This window comes from Trachymyrmex septentrionalis, unplaced genomic scaffold, assembly GCF_001594115.1.
Source record: "Trachymyrmex septentrionalis isolate Tsep2-gDNA-1 unplaced genomic scaffold, Tsep1.0 scaffold152, whole genome shotgun sequence".
Lineage (NCBI taxonomy): Eukaryota > Metazoa > Arthropoda > Insecta > Hymenoptera > Formicidae > Trachymyrmex > Trachymyrmex septentrionalis.
In genome coordinates this window covers 31,661-56,002 of record NW_017304675.1, presented here as the reverse complement: position 1 = coordinate 56,002, position 24,342 = coordinate 31,661, and the positions used below count along the sequence as shown (strand labels likewise).

Here is a 24,342-nt window from a genome sequence, read left to right as displayed (position 1 = left end):
TATCTGCGAGGGATATTAATCGGGCCACCTTTAGGAAAATATTTGAATTACTGTAATCTAAGGATGATCTAACAGTAAGAATATTGAATGATAGTTCATTTTAAAAATTATCGGTGTGGATTTAACACCATGTGGTGTCTATATATAATAATTTTTTTCGCTGTGTTGAGGTGTTAATATTAACATCAACATGATATGAATTTTAAATCCACATCATGGTGTTGATGTAAATACCAAGGATTACAAAGTAAACCTGTGCTTATGATACGTTTCAATAGAATTTACTTTAGCGACGAGTATTTTTTACCTTAGCGCTGACAAAATGTACTTTACTACGTGATAAAAGATACAAGTATATATAAAGTCTCGAGAGTTGCTTGTAGTCTTGAAATAGTACGATTTACTTCGTTGTAATGGATGGATTTACTATAATTATAATGTTTTACTTTGAACCTTTGGTATTTTTTTTTTACTTTCAAGTGGATAAAGTTTGTCACAAAAATAGCGTTTCAGAATATTTTTACTGAACTTGTAAAACCATTTTTTGTTTCGTGTACTAAGAATGTGAATTTAAAAAACTCACGGTTGAGTCTACATCATGTTGGTATTAATATTAATACCAACGAGGTGAGAATTTTATCGACACATTAGACATCGTTAAATTCACGCTGATATTTTTTATAATGTATTATTAACACGCGACAAAGTTTGGGGAGGCAAGAAGTGGCGATTTATCGGCAGATCTGACTGGCGATGTCAATGCTGCTACTTCTTAATGAATGCCCGAATATCTTCAGGTTTAATCGTCGACACGCATAAACTATATCCCGCGTCTGCATATTTAACGTGCGTGCACACGTGCGTGAAGTCGTGAAACACGCGCTCGTGCGGCGAGCATCGAAATTCCGATCCAGTCGATTCGCTCGTTTTTGCATGACTTCGCGATTTCCACCAGACGACGTTAATAAGTATCCGGAATTAGGCTGCTTCGATATAATACAGTGGGTCTCAAAATAAAGGTAACAAGTGAGCTCAATTAGAGTAGCGATCTAATTATAAGCAAACAATTAAAAAAAAATAGGAAATATAAATTATTTTGTAAGATAATCTTTAATTGATTTTACGATAATTAAATTTTATTTCAATTGATATTAAAAAAAAAACGTCTTTATATCGAAAGACGTTTTTCTACCTTGATCCATTAACAAGAATATGTCATTTTTATCGCAAAACTTTATCAAAAACAAGCTGATCAGAAAATGAAAAAAATGACGAGGAAAAACAAATTGGGAATATTTTATTTTATTTAAAAAATTAGGAGCATTTTTTCACCGCAATTTATTTTAAAAGTAGAAATAAAGTCTATAAGTTCAATGCGTGAATTATTGTGTATTTTTACAATAATTAATAGATTGAAACAATTGTGTTTCAAATGTCTCTCAGCTCGAATTTGAATTTATTAGACGTAGAACAATAACAATAATAGGACGGTTGCAAAGTTAAAATTTATAAAATTTTATCAACGAGATCAAAAAGAGTTAAATTGTTTAAAAAAAAAATGAAGTCATTTTGGAAATATTTATTACCTAAAAAAATTTATTAAAATTAATTATAAACTTAAACGGATATGTATGAATTTAAACCGACGAGAAATAATACAAATTTTGATTAGAAAAATCTAATAACATAACTGAAATTATAGAAATAATGAAATTTAAGTTAATGATTAAAATAAAAAGGTATAGGAAAAATTAATTAATTAATTAATTAAGAAACTTACTTGAACAAACAAGAGATTGAATTTCAGACGAGAGATGATGAGGCTTAGGCTTTGAATTCTAGTTTATAGTCTGAAAAGTGTCGTATATTTTAAACATGATAAATTTCGCTCGTTTTTAACAGAAATCTCATTCCTTTTTAAAAAGCACCTTGCTTTAATAATCAAAACTGTAACAATACTCGTCCTCGCAGGCAGGTATTGTCTCGTCATCACTGAACACGTTAGATCCTGGCGATCTTCGCGCAACCTCGAGAGACCCCTCCGTTCTAGATCTCGACACTAATCTCGATTCTCCGGATAGACACGTTCCAACGAGACAATTCTATCAGCCACCCACCCACGCGAACCATTAAAGTATAAGTAATATCTGCACGTGAAGATCAGCATCCTTCAAATTTTCGATTAGTCTTACGGATTATTTGTGCAAAGCCACCTCCTCTCCCCCCCTCTCCCCTCCCCCGCCTTCTTCTTTCTGTCCCTGACGGCTCCCTGCGTGCCATTCTAATTGCCTCTGAAAAAGTAAAAAATACATGACAGTGTCGTGTGCCTTTTATTTTTTCATAGACAATTAGAATGGCGACCGAGAGGAGAGCGGATCGGATCGGTCGGTCCTTCGCCGAATCCACGGACGGGCCGACGCGGGGGAGAGGATAAATCCGCGGGGAAGATGAGAGGAAGGGGTGAGGGAAAGAGGGAGGGGGGGGAGGGGGAGGGACGACCAGGACTCGCCTCTCGTCTAGCTTTAGATCTAATCTCGCGCGTTCCCGCGCGCTGCGTGCCTAATTAAAGATCGATATCTCTCCGATATTATTGCCACCCCCCTTCCCACACTTCCCCCTCTCGCGTCTCCTCTCCCCCGCGCGTCGCGTAGCAGGTTATTAAATTCTCCTATCTCGTGAGATCTGGACCGGCCGGTCCTGCCCGGCTCTATCTGATCCGGTCGATCTCCCGGTCTCGTTACCTTTCGGCCCTACGCCTCGTTCTCTCGTTCCCGCTGCCCGACCGGCCACGTCGATCGCTGGATCGACACTTTCGACATTTCGAGGGATGACGAATGGACACGGGGATGCTCTGCCGAACGGCGGGCGACCGTCGTATCTGATACGCGGAAGCGACGAGACCGATTGATTTTCCAAAAAACCGGAAGGAGAAAAGGAGCGTTTATACTGATCGTTGACTTATGTCATAACCGGTAAATTCAATACAATGAGATTTATGCAGATTTACGTGCTGCCACTTATTACTGTAAAAGTTATTTACACCGTGAAAGATGTCTCGTTGAAAATGAACGAATCAGAATTTTCTAGTTAAATCTAGTTAGAATTCCGATTGAAATTCCAGTTGAGAGAAAGAGAAAGAGAAAACCGGAATTCTGATTGATATAATTAGAATCTTCTGGTTCGTTTTCAACTAGACATTCGTCTCAGTATAAATTTGTGTTAACTTTATAAGTTACATATAAGTTACATGCATCTAAGTCATTGTGAATGAAAACATTAAAATTGTGTTAAACTTTACTGATTATAGCATAAGTCAATAGTTTACAGTATAAACGCTCCAAAAGATTGCCAAGTGGTCCTCGAGCTCCATTAATCTCGAGACAACATTTATGTCTATTTACATCCACTCGTTAATCCTTAAATAATACAAAATCGCACAGCGATTGTTACAGAGTGACTGAAGCTTCCCTCCCCCGAGGAGACTAAACACTCAATTGTCGGATTCAATTTTTACTCATCGTTCTGTAACCTTTTAAACGAGTTGAAAGCCCAGGGGAAAGAAAAAGAAGAAGAAAAAGTAGTCCAGACATCTACTTAAGGATTAAGCATCTTGAAAGCGATGTGTCTGATTCGATTTTATTCCCTCTTTTTTTTGCGTCTGACTGATAACGTCTATTTCACGTATTTATTCATTTATTTTATTTATTACTGATCCAATTGTCTTCAATACATTGAGACAATGTCTGGTTGAAGTAATTGAAATAACTAGAATTTTGATTGATATAATCAGAATCTTCTGATTCGTCTATTTTTAACCAGATATATTTCTCAGCGTGTAATTCAGTTATTTTTATTAAAAATAAATTATTCCGCCAAATACGCGGACTGATTATTTTATATATTTGTAAATCATTAGTTTTTTTAAATAAGTTTATTATTTTAGGTACAGAAAAATGAGATTCTCTTAATTCTTGGAGGAGTAAAAAATTAATCCTTAATCCTAATTGGTACTTGTAGGTCCAATAGGCTCGGGTATTTTTTTAATTACGTTGTGGAAAGTTGTAACACATTTTTTTTACAATCTTATTTTAAGTTACATAATCTTATTTTTCAAATATTTTGACTTTTAAAATAATAAAAAATCATTTAATTATCATCATATAATTATGTGAACTTTAATCCTCCCAATCTACGATTTATTTGGTACTTTTTTATTCTTAAACTCTTTTCACATTCTTGTTTAAATTTAAATTTTTATTAAATAAAAACTTTAATATTTGAGTTGAACTATTTGATAATGTAGATAATAGAGATCTCGAAAAATAAGCCTGAATTTTTCCACATTTTTGAAGACCTAGAATCTTCTAAAAAAAAACTTGAGTTGGATAAAAACGACACCTTGATTGTAGAGAGAAAGTAAAAGTGTGATTGGAAATGGGAAGTTAAGCAAAGATATATATTAATTTAAGGTACTGAACCCACAAAGTTAAAAAACTTATCAATTACGGAAATTTCGGAGCAAATATTAATTCCCCCAATTAGGGATAATTTGCTATGACTATTATTTGATTAGGCCGCTAAATTGTCCTTCGTTCAAATTTATCCCTTGAAAAAGGAACTTCCAGAAGAACCTTTTTCCGTACAGGATTATACAAACGCAACAAAAGCGATGGCTTATAAATCGCCGAAGCTTTCTCCGCTACCAATTTGCGAGGTGGCGCGGCGACGTTACTCTTCGCCACCCCTATCGACAATCGGCCGTTCCCTCTGCTTTTTCTCACTCTCTCTCTCCCCTCTCTTCCTTCACCTCCTTCGTTACCGGGTTTTAACGTGGAACAGAAAAAAATCGCCGGCCCGCAGCGCAGCGGAGGAAACCGAGACGGTGACAGATGGAGCGCGACGATAACGTCTCTCGAAGGTCCTGTTCGCGGGCGAAACGACCTGCGCGGATCCTGTTCCTGTCGCGAGATAAACGAAACAGCTGCGTCTCGGCGCCGATCAAAGATCTCTACTTCACCCTCCACCTCCTGCGCCTCCTCCTTCTCCTCCTCTTCTTCACCGGGCTCTGCCCCAGGGCGCTTTCGACGTCCGGGGCGCGCGATTGCGCGCGTGGAAATAAATGAGAGGAAATGCACAACGTGCGTGATAACGACACGTGAACGCGAACACTGCCTTCTGCTCTCCGACTCTCGATGATCTCATTCGGATAGTGAGCCACGAGGGGATGACTCCATTCATCTAAAATCTTTCAATTAAAATCCGAGGTTCGTTCGAATCTGAATAATTTCAAGAAGAGTTTCCAGATATATTTTAACATTGATCAATATGGAATATCAATTTGGAATTATAACACGCGTAATGTTCGGAAATTGCGACTTTGTCCATCTAGGACGCTTCGCAAATCGGGCCAAACTAAAATGTGGCGTTTGTGCACTGAGAGAAAAGTTTTTAGTAGATTATAATTACATTTCATCATAATTTTCTAATGTAGTAATAATTATGTGTATATTTCTATAAAGAAATATATATAGTTGGTACCGAAAATAACTATATGTATATTATAATTATTATATTACCATATAAAATGGTTCCAATTACTATAATTTATACTAACAATAATTATGATAACCATATAAAATATAGTTAACCTTAAAAAATTACTGTAAATTAATGTTTAATAATTATATTATAAATTTACATTTGCATTATCCTTATAATTATATTAATTATAAATAGATAATTGGAGGATTTTCGAAAAGATAAAATAATAATTTAACTATTGTATAATTTATAGTAATATTGCTACCGTTTTTATGATAACAATAACTATAATTTATAGTCATTTTTATTACTAATATCTGCAGTTATTATTGCTAATATTATAACAGTAATAACCATAATTATAACGTGTAATATAGTCACAATAAAATTTTCTCTCAGTATGGATCTTCTCGGATTTTCTAATCTTTAATTCGGACATTTTTAAAACTTTGACTCCGAAAATTTGTTGAACCTTAGCTTCGGTTTCTGAAGAATCGAGAAACTTGGGGATATGACACAATTCACTATTCAGAAATCAAGGTATTGTAAGCCTAGAAATTTGGACGTCCGAGAATTCATGGACGTGGATGAAACAATCGGTGATGAGTAGACAATTGAAGGGAATTTATACCGAGAATATCGATAAACGGCTTGGGCTTTGAATAAAATCGCATTCCTGGAGCGGTTTGAGATATGGAAGGCGCCTCAAAAGAGAGAGAGAGAGAGAGAAAGAGAGAAACAGAGAGGATCCAGCGCTCTAATCCTAGGTGAGTTTAATCGTCTCTCTGCGATCGGGTGCCAGGAGATTAGTGTCCATATTACAAGACCGGTCGCGTAAGGGAAGAGAAAATAAAAAAATTCCGAGAGGAGCAAGGTAAAGAAGGATATCGCTCGATGGTGTTCATGATGGGCAAACAAATTAGAGAGATAGAGATGATAGCAGAAAGAGGGAGGAGTGTTCAATCAACGGACTGGGTACATTATAGTGCCGGTATTTCGGATAAAGGCAATGTCCGCGTAGTCACGATATAGTCGTACGATTAGCATATCGATAATGCTTCGAAATTGATGACTAGAAGATAATTGTTTGTTTTAAGATAGAACTGCTCAAAATAGATGAAAGAAATTTAAATATATACGTTGTGAGATTACACAAATCAAATTATCGTGCAATTTTTCTTAGCTTAAAACTAAATATATGAGAAAAACGGAAACTGAAAATGTATTAGAGAATTTCAAACTTGATACATTAATGCTATACTGATATTTTTTGTGTTAAAATAAATATATAAAAATGATTTTTAAAAATTATCTTCTCTCCTCTTGAAATTTAAAACATTGAAATTTGAATAGACTTTGGCTTCTATAGTTAAGCAATTTTAATTTGACTAATTACAATTGCAGTTTAATTAATCCAGCTCTCGTAGAGGATAATTATAATATACTGCGCGAACCGTAGTTATCTCAATATTTTCATTGTACCTAACGAGAGAAAAGTCGTCGCTTCCAATATATCTTTATTTATTAAATGTTTAATAACAATTACCGACACGACGTGCTTCGCGGATCGCAACAGGCTGATCGTGATTAAGTGATAAAGGTGGAAAGTCGAAACGCGGCGACGTTATCAGCGCGGGATATCGGACTTATCGTCGTCCTTTAGGATAATTACTATGATCGTTGTCCCTACGACCGAGTAGATGGGGGAGGAAGAGGAGGAGGCGTGAACGCCAAGCATACGAAGGCGGAGGTGGCGACGAAGCAGGCTCGTCCTGCATGAATAATGCGCTCCACGACGTGATCCGAGCTTCCCAGAAGAGACGGCTGGCGACCATCGGTGGATGGATACACCTCGGGTACCTCGAGTACCGATCCGAAGTATCGATCGACACAATAAAGCTGTTACGTATCTGACTCGCGAGAGACTGCGAGACTCGGAGACTGTTGGTTGAGAATTCATAGCGTCCGCCTACGGAAAATAAATTTGCAGATTCCCGCAGCGAATCGTGAAATATAAGAATCCTAATTTGTGTGCACGGAAAGAACAGTTTTACTGAATTATCTCGAAATTTAGTTAGGCTCAGATCTGAAAATAATTTTGATGTAAGATAAAAAAAAACTGAGCTGGTTGCTAGAATATCAAAATTTTCTGCAGCATTGCACATTGTATTTGAATTTCCCATATAATTATCCCGAAGTTTCATGTAATCGCTGGATTGTGAGCGATTACTGGACAGTTGCATTAACTCTGTCTTACAGTAACTGAAAAGTAAAATTATACTTAGGATCTCAATCTAAACGTAACTCTTCGCCTGCAGATACCGCGCACAAAAGATGCGTAAAATTTAAATCTATTTAGTAAACAAAAATACGATAATAAATGGACTATATAGTTATTATTTATTAACTAATAATTATTAATACTAGATAGTAATTGGACGAGCGGCTACACAAATTCCACGTATTTTTATACAGAAAACTTTAGCTATCGAATGAAACTCTTCACGTTTTTCTCCATTTCCTATATGTATGTGCATTGTTATATACAATACAATTAGATGGGTGTTTAAGAAACTATATTTCTACCAAGATTGTTTTGATGGTTTAACAAAATTTCATATTTCACTTTAAATTTCAAAATTTTAATTTTATATTTTCAGATCTGTATCGGGCTAAATTTTTAGATAGCTTCAGCAAAATCTCTTTCCATGTAGAGTTAAATAGCAGACTTATTAGAATACATATACTAGAATAGTGCAAAAATTATTCCGATTTTCTAAGCACTGAATTATGAAAATCTAACGGAATATCCAAACTATTGTACAATAAAATTCATTCATGCAGTTCTGTAGATTCCTGCAGAAACCACTGAATAGAAAAATATTCGATTACCGTCCAGTTTTGATATTAGGATTATCGCCATTTTTTTAGAATATCGCTCGATTTATCTATTATAATTTATTATAATTAATAAATAACGATATGATCTCCTACGAATGTACTTGAAGCCATGGAAAGGAATGGTGTGTGACTTCAAGATAACCGAGGTCTGTTTTTCTCAAGTCTTCGTTGTTTCTCATTTGCGCCGTCCCGTGAAAAATACCTCGCAACGATACATGATCGATTACCATTCCGCTCGTAATTAAAGTCCGCGACCGTTCGATCCGATATTCCACGAAGGATCGCCACGTCGATCGCTTGATCGGCCGCGGAGGAGCGGAGGCCTCCCCCTCGATGCCTCTCCTCCGGAAGCTCAACACGGGGAGCTCCCTCTGCCGCCTTTCCCCGTAGGTTTGCAAGTTGAGCTCTCACTTAGCGGCCGCGGTGTCACGATCGGGGACCGGGTGCATTAGCATATCTCGACGATGCAGCGTGTTAGGGGGTGCGAACGGCGGGGTGGCGCGGGAGGGTGGACGGACAAACGGAGGAGGATGAGAGAGAGAGAGAGAGAGAGAGAGAGACAAAGCGAATGGACGCAAAACGGGCGTTATACGAATGGGAAGCGATCGACCTCGTGGGTCGTGAAAAGGCGCACGATCCGTAATGCGAATCGGTGGGGGGTTCCTCCGGGGGCAGAAGGTGGAGGAGGAAGAGAAGGTGCAGAGGCGAGGAAAGGGCGGAGGAGGCAGAAGACTCACTCAGCCGGGTCCCGCTGCCTGTTACCTGTACGTCGCGTGTTTGCCTACCCGCGTCACGATCAGGATCCTATTTGCATAGCGCCGATGAAGCTGCTACCGTCCTGCGCCGCTTGCGAGTCCTCCTCCTCCTCCTCCCAGAGGACTCGCGTCGGTGGTGTACGTGGGTGTACATCGGGTGTCGTGCGAGTCGTGGACTCCCTTCTCCAGGACTGGATGTGCTGGGGAATTTGTAGGAGCAACGACGAGAACATTCTTGAGTGTCGTAAAATAGGGTAATTTTGGCCCGAATTTAACGGGGTAACTTTGACTCCAAGAATCCCTTAAAGAACTAATTTCCTTGGAAAATTGGATCTCTTTTATTAATAGTTTCAACATATTAATTAAACATCTTTGTAATGCTTGATGGTGCATCAAATTATTAAAACTGCTTGTCAATTTAATTCGCGATTACTAGAGTGGTTTTAATTGCGTTTATAGTCCGGAAAAACAATTCGGCGTGCAGTTCGAAAAGACTACAATATATGCAAGTACATATATAGTGCATATAAGTAATTCAAGATTTAATTATTTAAAGCAGTGAAGATCCAGCTTTGAATAATAATATTAATAGCCCGTAATAAGAATTTTAAATTTTTAGTATTAATTGTGTTTCTCACATATGCAGTCTAAAATAAAGATTCTTAAGATAATACAAATAAAAAACTCAATAATGAATAATTGTATTAAAAGTATAAAATTTGTGCTCACAGAGTATATTGAGCCTTTTGTCTAAGCATCCTTTTGTTCACTGTATTATAAACTGTATTATATGTAACTAACTCATTTTACTGAAACCCAATTTTCCATATACCTAATTAGTGCTGGGTTCTTTTGATCCAGACAGCACATATATCGAAATCGAGACATAAGACTTCTTTCTCTAAAAATATCTTATTTGAAGTAAATAGAATTTAAGAACTTCTCCCTCAAGGTGATTGATAGAAGAAAAGTTTTAAAATTTTTTTACTTACGATTTAAATCTCATGTACTAATCGTACAAATCGTACACTTTTTACGCTCTTCTTTGGGCCCCAAATGACCCGTTGATGCAATCAAAGGTTAAAGACTTTTTAAGACGTTTTATGTCCTAACTTGAATCTTAAAATTAAGAATAATTTTGGCTCAAAGTCTTATCCTGATTTGGACCAAAGTTTCATTTTACGGTATATTCTTACATGACGCAAAGAAAACGACTACGGGAAGAATCCTTTGTGGAGTTGTTACGTTGACCGAGAAGTCTCGTAAAGGGATGAAATTCAACATTTGGACGCACTGAGGATTAATAATCAGGAAAGTGGCGCCTGGCCACGGAATTTCTCGAAATTCCCGTTTATTAACACTCGAACGGGCAACGCCGAGGTCGACGTTGGCCGTGACTGAAGCAGCGAGGAAGGAAGGAAGGAAGGAAGGAAGGGTTTGGAGCGCGGTATAATAAATGCCTCGCATACCTACTTATTACTCTAACGAGCGGACGCTTTTGCATCGCGCGGCTTCGCGGCACGCGTGCCTTCGGTCACGGAACACTCGATGATTTACCGACGCATCACGTGCACTCGCGCGACTCCTCAAGAGGCTCAAGAGTACGTCTGGTCTACGCGTCTCTGATTGTTTTATCGATTTGCTTCGTTAAATTAAATCGCTTGTTCCTCGATCCTTAGACATGATTTAACGATTTAATCTCCTCGCCTTCGAAGAAAATGTCGTATACTTCTGCAATGAGAGATCCTTCCTTGATTGCTCTAGTTTGTTGGCGAATTATCGAGTCTAACTCTGAGAGAAAGCACAGACTTTTAGTGTGTTAGATGTTATGCAAAAGTCTTTGCTGCAGCCTTTATTTGCTGCTACCAACAATCTTCCTATATTGAAGAGAACCTAAATGTATACACTATAATTTGATTTATTAATTGTCTCGACCAGATATTGATTTTCATCAACTCTGTCTTTGGCTCTAAAAGAAATTTTATTCCTTCCTTGGTCAAAAAATTAACGTCCTTTCCAAAGATTTGTAGCTCAAAAAATTTTTAATTTCTGAGATTTAAAGATCTCTCTCGCAGCTCCTCTACGTGATTCAAAAGTGTATGATTTGAATGAACTCGCAATTAGAAACTAGTTAGATTCTGTTTAAAATTGACCTATTAGTTTTTAAAACTACAAACTGATGGATCAACTCTAAGCAAAATCGTAAGGTTTCGCAATTTATTCTCGTAAATGTTAATTCGAAGGAAAGCCTTAAAAATCTTCTGCTTCTTCTTAGAAAACAATGAAGGACATAAATCAGTTCAACAATTTTTACTTTCCCATTCGCAGGGAAAAATTGCATTAAATTTTCCTGGGCAAGCAAGAAGCTCTATATCTATAAAGATATTGCATAAAGTTATAAGCGCTTGCAAGTAAGTTCTTGTAAATCTTAGAAGAACATATTACAAGCCTTAAAATTCTGCTTAGAATTGACCCATAACGATCTGAAGTAATAAGATATCTAAGCAACTTATCGTTGCGTGACGCATCAATCGCGTCGAAGCACCGGTAAATCGGCCGGAATTTGAGGCTCATTAACGGGCACAGAGTATATATATCGGAAGGACGCGGTAGAATGGCGGGATCGAAAGTACGAGCTTCCGGCTCCGTTCTTCAGCGCGACGCCGGAGTCGCTGCGATTGCTCGCTTCTTGCATAAAGCGGGGGCCGAAGGTGTACACGAGCGCGGCGGTATCGGTTCCGAGAAAGGCTTATCAGGCCGCGGATATGTTAATGGCGGCAGTGTACCCTCCCCCGGTCCCCCGCCTCGCCACCTCTTCGAGATATATTGCACCCCAACCGTCGCACGACGGAGGTGGTTGGACGCTCGTAAAGGTGGTGGCCGAGGCGAGCAGCCCTCTTTTCACGATCGGCAACGTATGCATGCACATGCAATTAAGAATGCTCCGAGTCCATGACATGGGAGTCAATGAAGATTAGGTTTTCACTGGATCGTCAGGATTAGAAGATTGAAACAGTATACTAGATATTAGAATTTTAATTTTTTTTTTACATGAAATGAACGGATTTATTGAAATATCTAAAGTTTAGCTAAATATAGGCCTGAAAATAATTTTATCAGACTATCAAAGTGATTATGTAAAACGCTTAAAAGTTGATAACAATGTTGCAAAATGTTTTAACCCTTCGTTGACACACCTCTTTTTTCGATCGCTTTTTAACGCACTGGGTGGCTCACACCCAGAGCAATGTTTAAACAATTGACATTCTTATTTAAAAAATCCAATCAATATGAAAACGATTATGGGTCAATTTCAAGGTCTGTAGAATATATTTAAATAGTTTTTGATTAAAATTTCATTTCGTTACAGCTTTTGTGAAAAAAATTCTTGAGTTCTTCAATGAATAGAGAAAAAAACGAATAGAATCTTTGAAAAATTGTAACTTTTAAAAAATTCAATATTAAAAGTTAAATTTACAGAATTGTTGTTCAGATATGACGCTTTGAAAAAATAATTAGTTTATAAGTTGGTTTTGGATAAAGGGTATTTATTTTGCATATTGAATGTAGGCCATTTTGGGAATTGAAAGAACAGAGATTTTTTTATAAACATTGTATTTTTGTTCTACAAAATAAAAGAAAATTGAGTTGTTCAGAATGTTAAAATAATTTTGTGGGTGGTTTACATCCAGTATATATCAAGGGTTAATATTCTACAATTAGAATCGTGCATTTCTAATTATTCTATACCTATTTATTATCCTACTAATATATCTACTAATATAGGATAATCTATTATCCTAATAATATCCTATCCTGCACAAAAATCTTAAATAGAACTCCCGAATTACGAAATGGATCTTTAAATTGTCTTTTGCATTTTTCCACATTTAGATTGTATGTTAAGATATCACTTGAAACGGTGCGCTTCTAGTTTGTGATCTTTATGACTAAGGATTTTCTTCGAGATCTTAGATCTTAAGCCTCTTTTGCCAGATTCTTTAAAATTTACCATATTTAGAGTTGTGAATATTTGCGTATTCTCTTCTGAAGGTCTTTCGGTACCTAAAATTTCGACTGTTTCTAACCTTTCTTTAAACCTTTTAAATCCGCGACACGACCATTGTACTCTTAAATTCTCAGACGTGGTAGGATTATCGAACGCCCAGATCCTTCTGATCTCGGAGCCGATCGCGAGTCCAATCCACAGTCGGAGATCATCACGAAATCTCCCGCTCGATAATAGAACCCCGGGTAAGAGGGGAAGGGAAGGGAAGGGAAGGAAACCAACCGTGCGAGATAAGAGGGCTTATCTGCAACCTCGATCGTACACACCTCTCGCTTCAATCATAAGATAGAGAGATCTATCCGCGGCCTTCTCTCTACCGTACACCTCGCCTGTCCAATCGTACATCTAAGATCACGAGGTGGAGTAGGAGGCAGAAGAAGAATAAGACGAAGGAGCGGACGAGGGTCGCGTATATGAACTCGCAGACGTCGTCGCTGGCGAACGTATGCATGGCTGCGCAATTAAGGCCCGCGATCGCGCTCGTTCCTCGAGAGGGACAGAAATAGATCGCAGGAGAGAAAAAGGAGACTGCCACGCCACGCCATGCCACGGCCGATCCATCGATGACCGCTTATTTACAGAGAAGCAGAGAGGAAGGAACACGACTCGAATGTAGATGCGAGCGCGGGATAGCCCACGAGGAGCGCTCTGCAACCCTTCGCCCAATCTCCCTAGGCATCTCTCTTTTTCCCTCTCTTTCTGTCTTTGAGCCCTCCCTCACGTCACAGCCTCCCTCCTTTGTCACTCTCCCTGCTCCTTCTCCTCGTTTCGAAGAGGCAATTAAAGCATCTGGGTAATTCTTGAGTTCTGATCTCGATGACGATCCACCTGGTGGATCATCCGGTCTATTCTCGGGGTCTTTGACGATCAAAAAAAGAATCATGAAGTGTTAAAATGTATCGGATTGGGATAAAAGTGTGTGGCGTTACGAACTTTGAAATTGAAGCAGCTGTAACTTTGTTAAAAATGGACGAAGTTTAAATTTGAAGGAAAAATTGTAAAGCTTAAAATTCTTTACTACTCGAAGGTCTCTTATATCTTTTGAGTTTCTGTAAGTTTAATTTTTACATATAGAAAATTATGAGCTAGACAAAATGGGAAATTTTCTTTTCACTTTGTGAGCCAAGTGTTCCAAATCAACTCTGTGAAAATTTTCGACTTTCTATTATGAAAGTTTAAAATTTTTCCTACAAAGTATTGTTTTTTAAAAAATATTCAATAACAATATGACGATGAAAAAGACAAATAAGAGATAATATCGATTCTTTAAAATATAAAAATTATTAATATGAATTAAATACATAATAGAAAATTGAGATATATTACATATTTCGGCTCTTAGATTGAGCCATCTTCAGATATTCTCCTCTTCACTTAAAATTAGTTATCATCGGTTTTTTTATTTTTTAAATTAGTAATATCTCAGTTTTCTATTAATAATTTTTCTACTTTCAATTTTTATATTTTCAAGAAAGAGAATCGACTCTTATTTGCCTTTTTCATCATCACATTGTTATTGAACTTTTAAGAGTCCTTGACTGATTTATAGATTTTCAAAAAACATTCTTAAGATTCTTTGTGATTGAATTATCTCAGATGGAACTTAAATTTTCTCATCGTTTGATATCAAATTTAAAAAAAATATTTTTTTCTAAAAATATTATATAATTAAAAAATTTGTTTTTTCGCAATATTGATGATTAATTATTCAGATATCATTTCAAAGGCGTAATTTCTAGTTAAAAATTTTCCAAATCCCCGCCACGATTAGAATTAATTTTCTCAGAGGCTCGTTCGATCATCGATGATATCCCTTGTTTTCGCCACGCAATTCTCAGAATTAAACCTCCTATCGATGATCTATCACACACGTTTGGCGGGACCAGCCCTTAGACACTGAACTATTCGACATACTGCGCGCAAGCAAGCTGAGTGCGATCCCTGAAGTGGGGGATGAGAGGCGGCGTGCGAAGGGTGCAATTGGTGGTCGTGTCGAACGGGGGTAGACCGAGCCGACGAGAGAGTAGGGAACGTGGGGTACGCAAAGGACCGTTGTACTAAAAGCCCATTAGGCACCCGGACAGCCGGAGAGCGGTTTCTCTCATCTCGACACCTCGTCCAGCATCCCTCTGGTCCAGCGTCGTTATGGTCGTTTCACGGGCTACCTCCGACCGGCATCGGCGATTTCCGAAGAAATGTACAGTCGCCTCTCGGTGTTGTATCGTTTAACTTTGCAAGGCTGATGAAGGGCTTGGGATAATAGTGAGATAAATCTATCATTTGTAGGATCCGTTTTTGAATTAGGCAATCTAACGTCGACTTTGCAAATTATGGAAGTGCTTTATCTTGGCGAAGAATGTCCGCGAGTCTTAAATTTTCTCCTTCGTTGTGATTTCCCAGAAGATACCTCAAATCTTCGGACAATTAAAATTCACTTCAAAATCTTTCAAATTATTATTTTATCATAATCTCCGTTTAAGATTTTTTTTATATTTCTTCGGAAATTCTCCATGTTCTCCTATATTCTCTTAAAAGAATACGGATGAATATATTCTCTAGAATACAACTCTAATACAACTCTAATAATTTATTGTTATTTCGCAGGGTTTGAAATAGTATAGCGAGATAATCGAACTCATATAGAGATGAAAATTCTTGTAGTGTTATTTTATCGATAGATCGAGGATGTCAACTGATGCGTATCCATTTTTTGGTTTCAGGGGAGGATGAGGAGTGGAGCGACTCGGAGAAGACCCCGTCGGTGAGCAGCGGCGTGGACGGCGGCGCCGGCGGATCGGCAGTGTCGAGTCCGGTAGCACCGCCAGTTGAGGAAGACTTGAGCTTCCCGCCCCCTCCAAGACTCAACCCCGCGTCATCTTCGATCAGCGAGGAGGATATCAAGCTGCGCCTCAGCGTGCTTTCGGAGAACACGAGACTGCGCCTAGTCAACGAGGACATCGAGGTGCGTCGATTTCGTTAACTTCGAGTAACTTCCCGAGTAAAACGATTTCAGGTTCACCATAAAGTCGTCTTGACGTCAAAATGAAACGTGATTGAAACGATAAGTGATATTTATTAATCATTTCGAAATCACTTTGATTCATTTCGATGTAATGAAGATTTTATGTTTCTGTTAGGATTAACTTCGATTAATTAAACTTTTATCGAAGTGTTTAATAAGCTTTCATTTATCGTGATTTTTAAAATTTGGAAATTTCAGAAGCGATTTCGATGTTTCTTACTAAAAAATAAATATAGAGGACAATATCAATTTTTTAGCTCGAAATCGCAATGCAAATATAATAAAATTGGTAGAAAGATCAAACGAACGAGTAAGCAATTAAGTCAAACGTTAAAATTAGTTTATTAAATTGTTTAAAAGGGATTAAAATTAGTTATTCATTAATATACTGTTCATGTAGAACGTTTCGACTATGCTTAGTCTTCTTCAGCCGATAATTGCAACAGGAAATAATTGAGAGTTTGAAAAGAAATTGAACGCATGAAATTCTTGATAATTGAAATGTTGGAAAGAGTCGATAGTTATTAAAATAAAAATAAAAATAAAGTATAAATAAATATTTAAAAATGCAGGCTAGGGCCATAAGAGACCGCCATGCACCGTCCAGGAGCGTGCGGACGCGAGAGTCGAGTCCCAAGGACGTCGACGAGGAACAGCATACGACGAAAGAGGATGAGTGCCAACCGAGGCCGTCATCCACCTCCATCAAGAGGCGGGACTGCCGCAGGGATTCGGAGGACTCAATCGCGGTGGAGACCAAGAGGATACGACTCGACGACGAGGCAACACCAAGACTGAGACTCAATACTAGTCTGGCGACGGATCCCGCTCTACGACCCGCCACCGTCGCCGCCCTTACCGTGAAGCCCGAGAACACGTCGCCACCGAATCCAACGCCGCCGCTACCGGCCGGATTGCAGAACGGTGAGTAGAATCTGCGGCATGCACGACGCCTTCGTTTAGGAAAATAATCAGATTTTTAACATTTTCTTGGTTTCATTTTTTTTTAATCTTGGGTGAACTTCAAAATAGAACTTTGCAAAATACAAAAGTACACTAAAGGAGAAGTATTATATTTGGTATTTGCAGAGTCAAATAAAAAAATAAAAAAAAAATCAAAGCTTTTAATCATAAGTAACTATTCAATTGTATAGTTATAAATACCAAGCATTTTTTTCAGTACAGATAAATAGGAATTTCAAAATCTAGGAGATCAAAGTCTTTAAAGATTTATAAAACCTAAAAATCCCATAGGGTAAAGTATAATTTTAAACATGATGTAATTATAATTTCTGAACGAAATAAAATTTAAATCCAATTTTCTAGGTTCAAGTTTGATAATCCTCTCATTGCGTGAGGGATACTCCAAAGGGTATCAACCCAGGAAAAAAATAAAACTTAATTGAAAATTAGATTCAAATCTTATTGCATTCAGAATTATACCATGTTCGGTACCTGGTACCACCTTACCCTACAGGATAAGAAATAATAACTCATCGCCAGGGACAATCTTGACCGAATTGATTTCCTCAGCGATCGCATCAGGTCGCCTGTTCGTCCTGCCAACCGACGGCAAGGAGACGATCACGGTGGAGCCAGCTAGGCCTCCGCCGACCGCCCTGGTCTGCCCGCCGTGCGGCATCCGGTTCAGCTCGGCGAGCACCCTCGAGGCACATCGCACCTTCTACTGCGCCCATCGACCGCGCGTGGACGAAGATGCGGCGAACGACGAGGACGACGACGGCAGCAAGTCCGGCGGCAAGTTCGAGGTACGGAAGGCGTACGCGTGCCCGCATTGCTCCTACAGCGCCGACAAGAAGGTGTCTCTAAATCGTCACATGCGGATGCACGCGTCATCCCCGGCACCGTCGACGATATCATCGTCGTCAACAGCGGCGGCAGCGGCAGTGGTGACGAACCCGAACTCCTCGGCGGGAAATCCGACAACGGCTGGTCAAGCCACCGCGGCTAACGGTTCCTTGAACGAGGAGGCCGAGAGATATTGCAGGAACTGCGACATTCGATTCAGTTCCTTGAAGACGTATAGGTGGGTGGACAGAAGAGTAGAATATTGTGTTAATTGTTATAAGCAGAGAAGCATCTTCAGATTTTACGCAAGAGATAATTTGTGAAATTAAAAAAAATATATCGATCATAAACTATTGTAAATTATATAGTAGATGTGATTTATGAAAAGCAAATAGATGTCAGATTTTTAAGGTAACATGTTGAAATTATCGGGAATTTTTTTTAATGTTTAAAATTTTTGAAAATTGCAATTGTGTGAGAGTGTAAAGAATTCGATACATATAGTGTATAGAATTATAGATGAAAAATGTATATGTTTAAGAGAAAAACCTATCAAATTTTATAAATATATTTACAACTATAGATTAAATTGTAAGAACAATTTATTTTTTAATAAATTAATTTTTTAAATAAGGCTTTTCTGATTTCTAAAACTTTAACAATATGTGTGTGAATTATATAACAAAGATGATTCATGAAATGGAATTTTTTTAATTTTTTAATATCTTGATATTTGAAATTGTGATTTATGTTCGATAAATTACAATTTTTAAGAATTAAAACTGAGGCTATAAAGAATTCTCTCTCTCTCTCTCTCTCTCTCTCTCTGTAGAATTATAAATACAACAATGAAATAATTAATACATTTAAAAGAAAAGCCAATTGTTTTATAAAACATTTACCATAACCATAAATTAAAAAAAATTACGAGGATAATTTTTTTTATCTAAAAATTTAAAGATATGAATACTTAAAATTCTCCAATAAATAGAAGTTAGATTTATAATAATTGAAAATTTTTGAAACCTAAATCTTCAAAGCTGTAGATATTTCAGAAGTAAATATTATTTTGAATTATTTGAAAAATTATTCTAATTTAATGTAAAAAAAAAAAATTATAAATTTTATCAAATTTTTTCAAGTGCTATAAAAATTATAATAATTCATTATGTTTGTACTTATAAATATTATATAATATAAACGTTTTTTTAATTGCAATTTAACCTGTTGCAGGGCGCATAAAACGCATTATTGCAGCACGAGGCACGTGGTGAAGGACACGTTATCAACTCCGACGGCAACGCCGACATCCTCAATGAAGGCGTCGCCGCCAACTAGTTCGAGTCCTGGTGACTCGCCACCCCCGCAGCCGTGCCTGGCGCTGCCCACTAACCCCATCCTCATCGTGCCGTATTCGTTGTTCCGCGGCGCGAGCGTCCTCGCCGCGCCAGCACTTCCGGCTCCCGATACAGCGTGCTTCCTTCTGCCAAATGGTATCTTGAGGCTTGAAAATTACACATCAATTTATACATCAATAACATACAATTTCTTTTAAAAAAACTCTTGATTAAAAAATGAATAACTTAATATTTACCGGATAAAGATGTCACTTTTTAAAAACACTGTACATATATATCACTACATCTGAAAAAGTTATTTTATTTTTGATAATTGTTGGAATAATCTATGTGTACTAGTGCATGTATTTTAGTAGTAAGGGAAATTCCCTAGGACGCCAGTTTACAGAGGAGAGTAAGTTTTCCTTTTATGGTACTCTATCATATATCGACTCGCTCGACGTTCTTCTCTCTTCTTCTGATACCGCCACTGCTCTCGCTGGAGAACTCTGTCTCAGCGAATCTTTATCCTAGTTTTCTTTTTGTTAACTGCGAGTAGTGCTATATAATAAAGAAAGACTTTACGTTTATATAACAGTGCAAATTCCTTCCGGAACCTGAGATTCCCTAACAATAATTAATAGGGTAACATTTACTTGACTTATTCATATATTAATAACTAAAAAATCACGTTCTTTTAGTCATCTTTAAAATAAAGGCGGGACATGTTTTTAAAATCAATTAAATATAGATATTAAACGTTAATGAATGACATTATTAAGATATTTTCTGGAATGTGATGTTACATTTTCGATGTTACATTTTCAGGGTCCCTTCAGCCAATGACGAGAGGCCTCGCTTCCACAGCCCAGAACGCCATGGTGGAGCCGCCGGCTGTCCTGAGGGCGGCGAATAAACCTTCGACGCCGGCGTCGGTGGTCGCGGCGGCATCGACGTCGCCGTCCGCCTCGGCGCCCCTCGATCTCAGCGTACGCAGGTCGCCGGTGCACCAGGACGAGAAAGAAAACAGGATGTCGCCGGCGCCATCATCCCTGCCGCCGCCTCCGGGCAGTCCCAGATCCAGAGGCAGTGGCAGCCCCAGAACGAGGTCCATCGGTCCGAACCAGACTGCCGCCGTCGCGGCACCCCCGCCCACTGAGCTTACCCTGAGACTCGCTGAACTGCCACCACCACCTGTTCCCGGGGTGCTCGTCAAGCAGGGCGTCTCCAGGTAAGCAGCTGCTGTTTCTACCAATTTGGATTGGAATTAAATTTCTTACTTTTATTCTTAATCTATTTAAAAATGTTTTTTTTATTTTTTCCAATTATTTAGCTAATATTATTGATTACTTCTTTCCTTAAATTTGCATTTATCGAACTTGATTTAATATTTAGAATTGAATTGAGTCTCTGAAAGTCTTCAATTTCTATATCTCTTTATGCATATAATTTATTTTTTCATAATTCTTCTTTATCTTGTAATTATAATTACAGTTTGTTAGAATTTATACTGAATTATTATTTGTATTATATTGTATTTGTACAGTATATACTAATTATTAAAGATAATTTATATTAATTTATTTGTTAATTACGCTACGTTAAGTATATTTCTCAATAGTTCATATCTGCATTTGTTAGATATAATTCCATGTTAATTATTGCACTCATATTAATTATTACATTCAATAAGATTATTGTTATTATCTTGAAAATATTACTTTAAACTTTGGGATTTAAAAACCTCCGTATAGATCTTTAGAATATCTTCTTCTTTTTTCCATTTATTCTTGAATCGCGAATTTAAAGAACTTCTCCCGATCTTTAAGATTTCATGAGATTAGATTCTTGAATAGATTCTGGAACTAAAGTCGTCTGTCCTTATACAGGTGCAAGGAATGTAATATCGTGTTCTGCCGACACGAGAACTTCGTCGCTCACAAGAAGCACTACTGCCAAGCGAGGGAGACGACGGTGAGCAACAGTTCGCCGCCTCCTGACGCGACCTCACCACCCTTGGTCCAGCTCATCTGCGCCCAGTGTGGCATCAAGTTCGCTTCCATAGACAATCTGCTCGCTCATCAGAAATTCTATTGTCCCAAGAGGCCCGAATCCCAAGAGCATCATACACGGTGTTCCAAGTGCAAGGTAAACTTAAAATTAGTATAAAAGAACTTTAAGGAACTGAATTTTACAAGATACTTAAAAACATATGTGAAAAGTTTTAGGGATGTAAAAGGCACCATGAAGAAGGCTATCGAAATTTATAAGAATTTTTTAATTCTTTTAAATTCATAACATTCAAAACTTATTAAACGCCTTTTTCGAAGTATTGATTTTTCTTTGAAACACTTCGAAATTTTTTTTCAGAATTTTTATATAAATTAAAATATTTAGAAATGAGTAAGTCTATATTTTTTAAAAGAATTTTTTATATGTGTGAATTCTAAAATATTCTAAAATTTCTAAGATTGCTCATTTTATAAATTCTAAAAAAATGTTTGAATTTTTTTTTAATTTGGTTAAGAGCTTATCAAAAATTATATATAATTAGAAATATTTCAGAATTCATATATAAAGAATTCTAGAAAAAATGTGTAGACTTTCTGGACATTTCTGAAAAATGTTCTAATTTGCGGAGAATTTGTTTTAAAAAGTTATACAATTTAATTCTGAAAAATTTTGAAATTTATACAAAAATTCTGAAAAATTATATAAAAGATTCTGAGAAAAATTTTTCTCGGAGACATCTCTGAATTGTGTCGATGATCCTACCGTTTCTTCGAAGACTTTAAGGAGATATAATGGCTTGTCACAGGCAATAATAGAACCAGGTAGCAGTCATACCTGCGCCAGCGGAACGACCGGCGGTTGGCGGTGCCCGGTTTGCGGCGCTGTCAGTCCCACAGCCGGTGCCGCTCAGCGTCACATGGATGCCCACCAGGGCGTCAAAGCCTTCCGATGCACGATTTGTCGTTACAAAGGCAACACCCTGCGCGGCATGAGAACCCACATTAGAATGCACTTCGAGAAGCGTGGTACAGATCTGCAGGTACATTTCTTTTTCTTACCTTTAAACTTCATGTCGCATTCCTTCTGTCAATAACTAATTAATTCTTTCTAAGTCTAGGAACGAACTAAACTTTAACAAATTTTGCATTTTTTAATCACTGAACCTTTGGACAAATATATCAAATATGTCCATATTGCACAACAAAATTCCAGAAATATTTCGTTACAACATTACAGCAATGGTAAAATGTTCGTCTTTAAAAATATTGCAATGCAACATTGTAGCAGTATTACAATACATTTTGATGTTTCTATTATTTTAGATGTCATTATATTATATTTATATATATTTTATCACAACTTCCAAAAATATCATGTAATCAGTACAATAAGTATCATACGTTCGATAATTAATTTTTATATAGAAGAACAAAAATTGTAAAATCTCTTTTCATTTTTCAAACTTTTGATACGCTTTTTAAGAAATCAGTTTATTAGAACATAGGTGGAAAAATTCATGATACTGCGTTTTTTATTCTATCTTGTGTGTGATTTTTTTATTTACGAGAAATAAAACTCCGCCGTGTCCATCTTGTAGCGGTACTGCTCGTGACTAAAGCAAAGGAAATTATCTTTCATAATATTTTTGAAATATTTTTGCAACATATTGCTGAAGTAATTAAAAAAGAGTCTATGAAATCTGCAAAATTTTATTCCAATGTCGCTGCAAGATTTCATGCTGTAATGATCAATATTTCTTTAGTAGACCAGATTAAATTTTTTCTTTTAGGAAATATTTTTTGAAGACGCGTCTTTGACTGAGAGATTCTTACGAAACATTCTTGTCTCCCAGGAGGAGAATTATATAACATGCGTGCTCGACGACGAGGCGACACTGCCGACACCGGAACCTGCAGCCGCTACAACGCCAGAGGAGATCCCCGCTGAGATCCAAATGAACGGCAAAACGGAAATAAGGAAGAGTCCGCAACCAGCACCGCTGCCGCCGCCTCCGCCGTCATTGCCACCGTCGCTCCCCAGCAAGGTGAAACAAGAGCGCGAGGATTCGCCATCACCGGATGAAAGTCTGGACAGCAGCAAGAGTGGACCGCGCTACTGTCGCTCCTGCGACATCAGCTTCAACTATCTGAGCACCTTCATTGCTCACAAGAAATTCTACTGCTCGAGTCATGCCGGTGAGGCAAGCAACAACAATAATAACAATAACAATAACAACAACAACGCCAGCGGTCACCCGACGACGCCGCCGACCGGCAGAACCGAGGCGTCGGTGCTTTAAATCTTCCAAGTATCGCAGGCAAGATGACGACGTGTCTTCCCCGTTCATCTCTCTTCCCGGAGGATCTCCTATTGCTTTCTAGACCGCTTTGAAATAGTACTTCGAAACTCTAATTTCTGAGATTTTCTATTCTTGCTTCGAGAATTAATTTTTGATAAAAAAAGGAGAAACATTGTATTCTAAATAATTGTCGCGAATTTTTCGAATAAGTTTTGCTGCTTAAAACTTCGGTCATATTTTTATTATCACTATGATCTAATTAATTTAATCCTGGAAAATATTTACAAAATAGATTTAGTGAAATTAGGCCTGCACTATATTACATCTATTATACTTCTGTATATCGTATTTTTTAACAGAGATTCCAGGAAGAGAAAGAAAGATGAAACATGTCGAAAACACGATGATTAAAAACGGGGACTGTTTATTGTTGCCAGTTTATACATAATATAATGAACGACTATCAGACTTCTGCAATTAGTTGAATATTACGTTGTGTGATTTTTGTTGACCCAGGGAATCGTTTGTACTTATAAGCCGAAGGTATCTATGTGTAAATATATATACACTCATATATATATATATATATATGTATG

At 37.5% G+C, this 24,342-nt stretch overlaps 1 protein-coding gene across 2 annotated transcripts in view; it reads left to right on the top strand.

Annotated features, from left to right (window-relative positions):
* The window catches only part of LOC108745858 (zinc finger protein ush), a 253,341-nt gene extending 229,514 nt beyond the window's left edge, over nucleotides 1-23,827 (top strand). The window contains exons 2-9 of one of the 2 annotated variants that reach the window (XM_018482253.1): nucleotides 15,987-16,228; nucleotides 16,861-17,212; nucleotides 17,822-18,335; nucleotides 19,331-19,590; nucleotides 20,263-20,665; nucleotides 21,324-21,582; nucleotides 22,253-22,486; nucleotides 23,300-23,827. In XM_018482253.1, the coding sequence (XP_018337755.1) occupies nucleotides 15,987-16,228; nucleotides 16,861-17,212; nucleotides 17,822-18,335; nucleotides 19,331-19,590; nucleotides 20,263-20,665; nucleotides 21,324-21,582; nucleotides 22,253-22,486; nucleotides 23,300-23,746 (2,711 nt within the window). In that variant the 3' untranslated portion in view covers nucleotides 23,747-23,827. The remainder of the gene's footprint in view (nucleotides 1-15,986; nucleotides 16,229-16,860; nucleotides 17,213-17,821; nucleotides 18,336-19,330; nucleotides 19,591-20,262; nucleotides 20,666-21,323; nucleotides 21,583-22,252; nucleotides 22,487-23,299) is intronic. The other variant, XM_018482254.1, reaches the window with a different exon arrangement.
* Nucleotides 23,828-24,342: the final 515 nt, after the last annotated feature.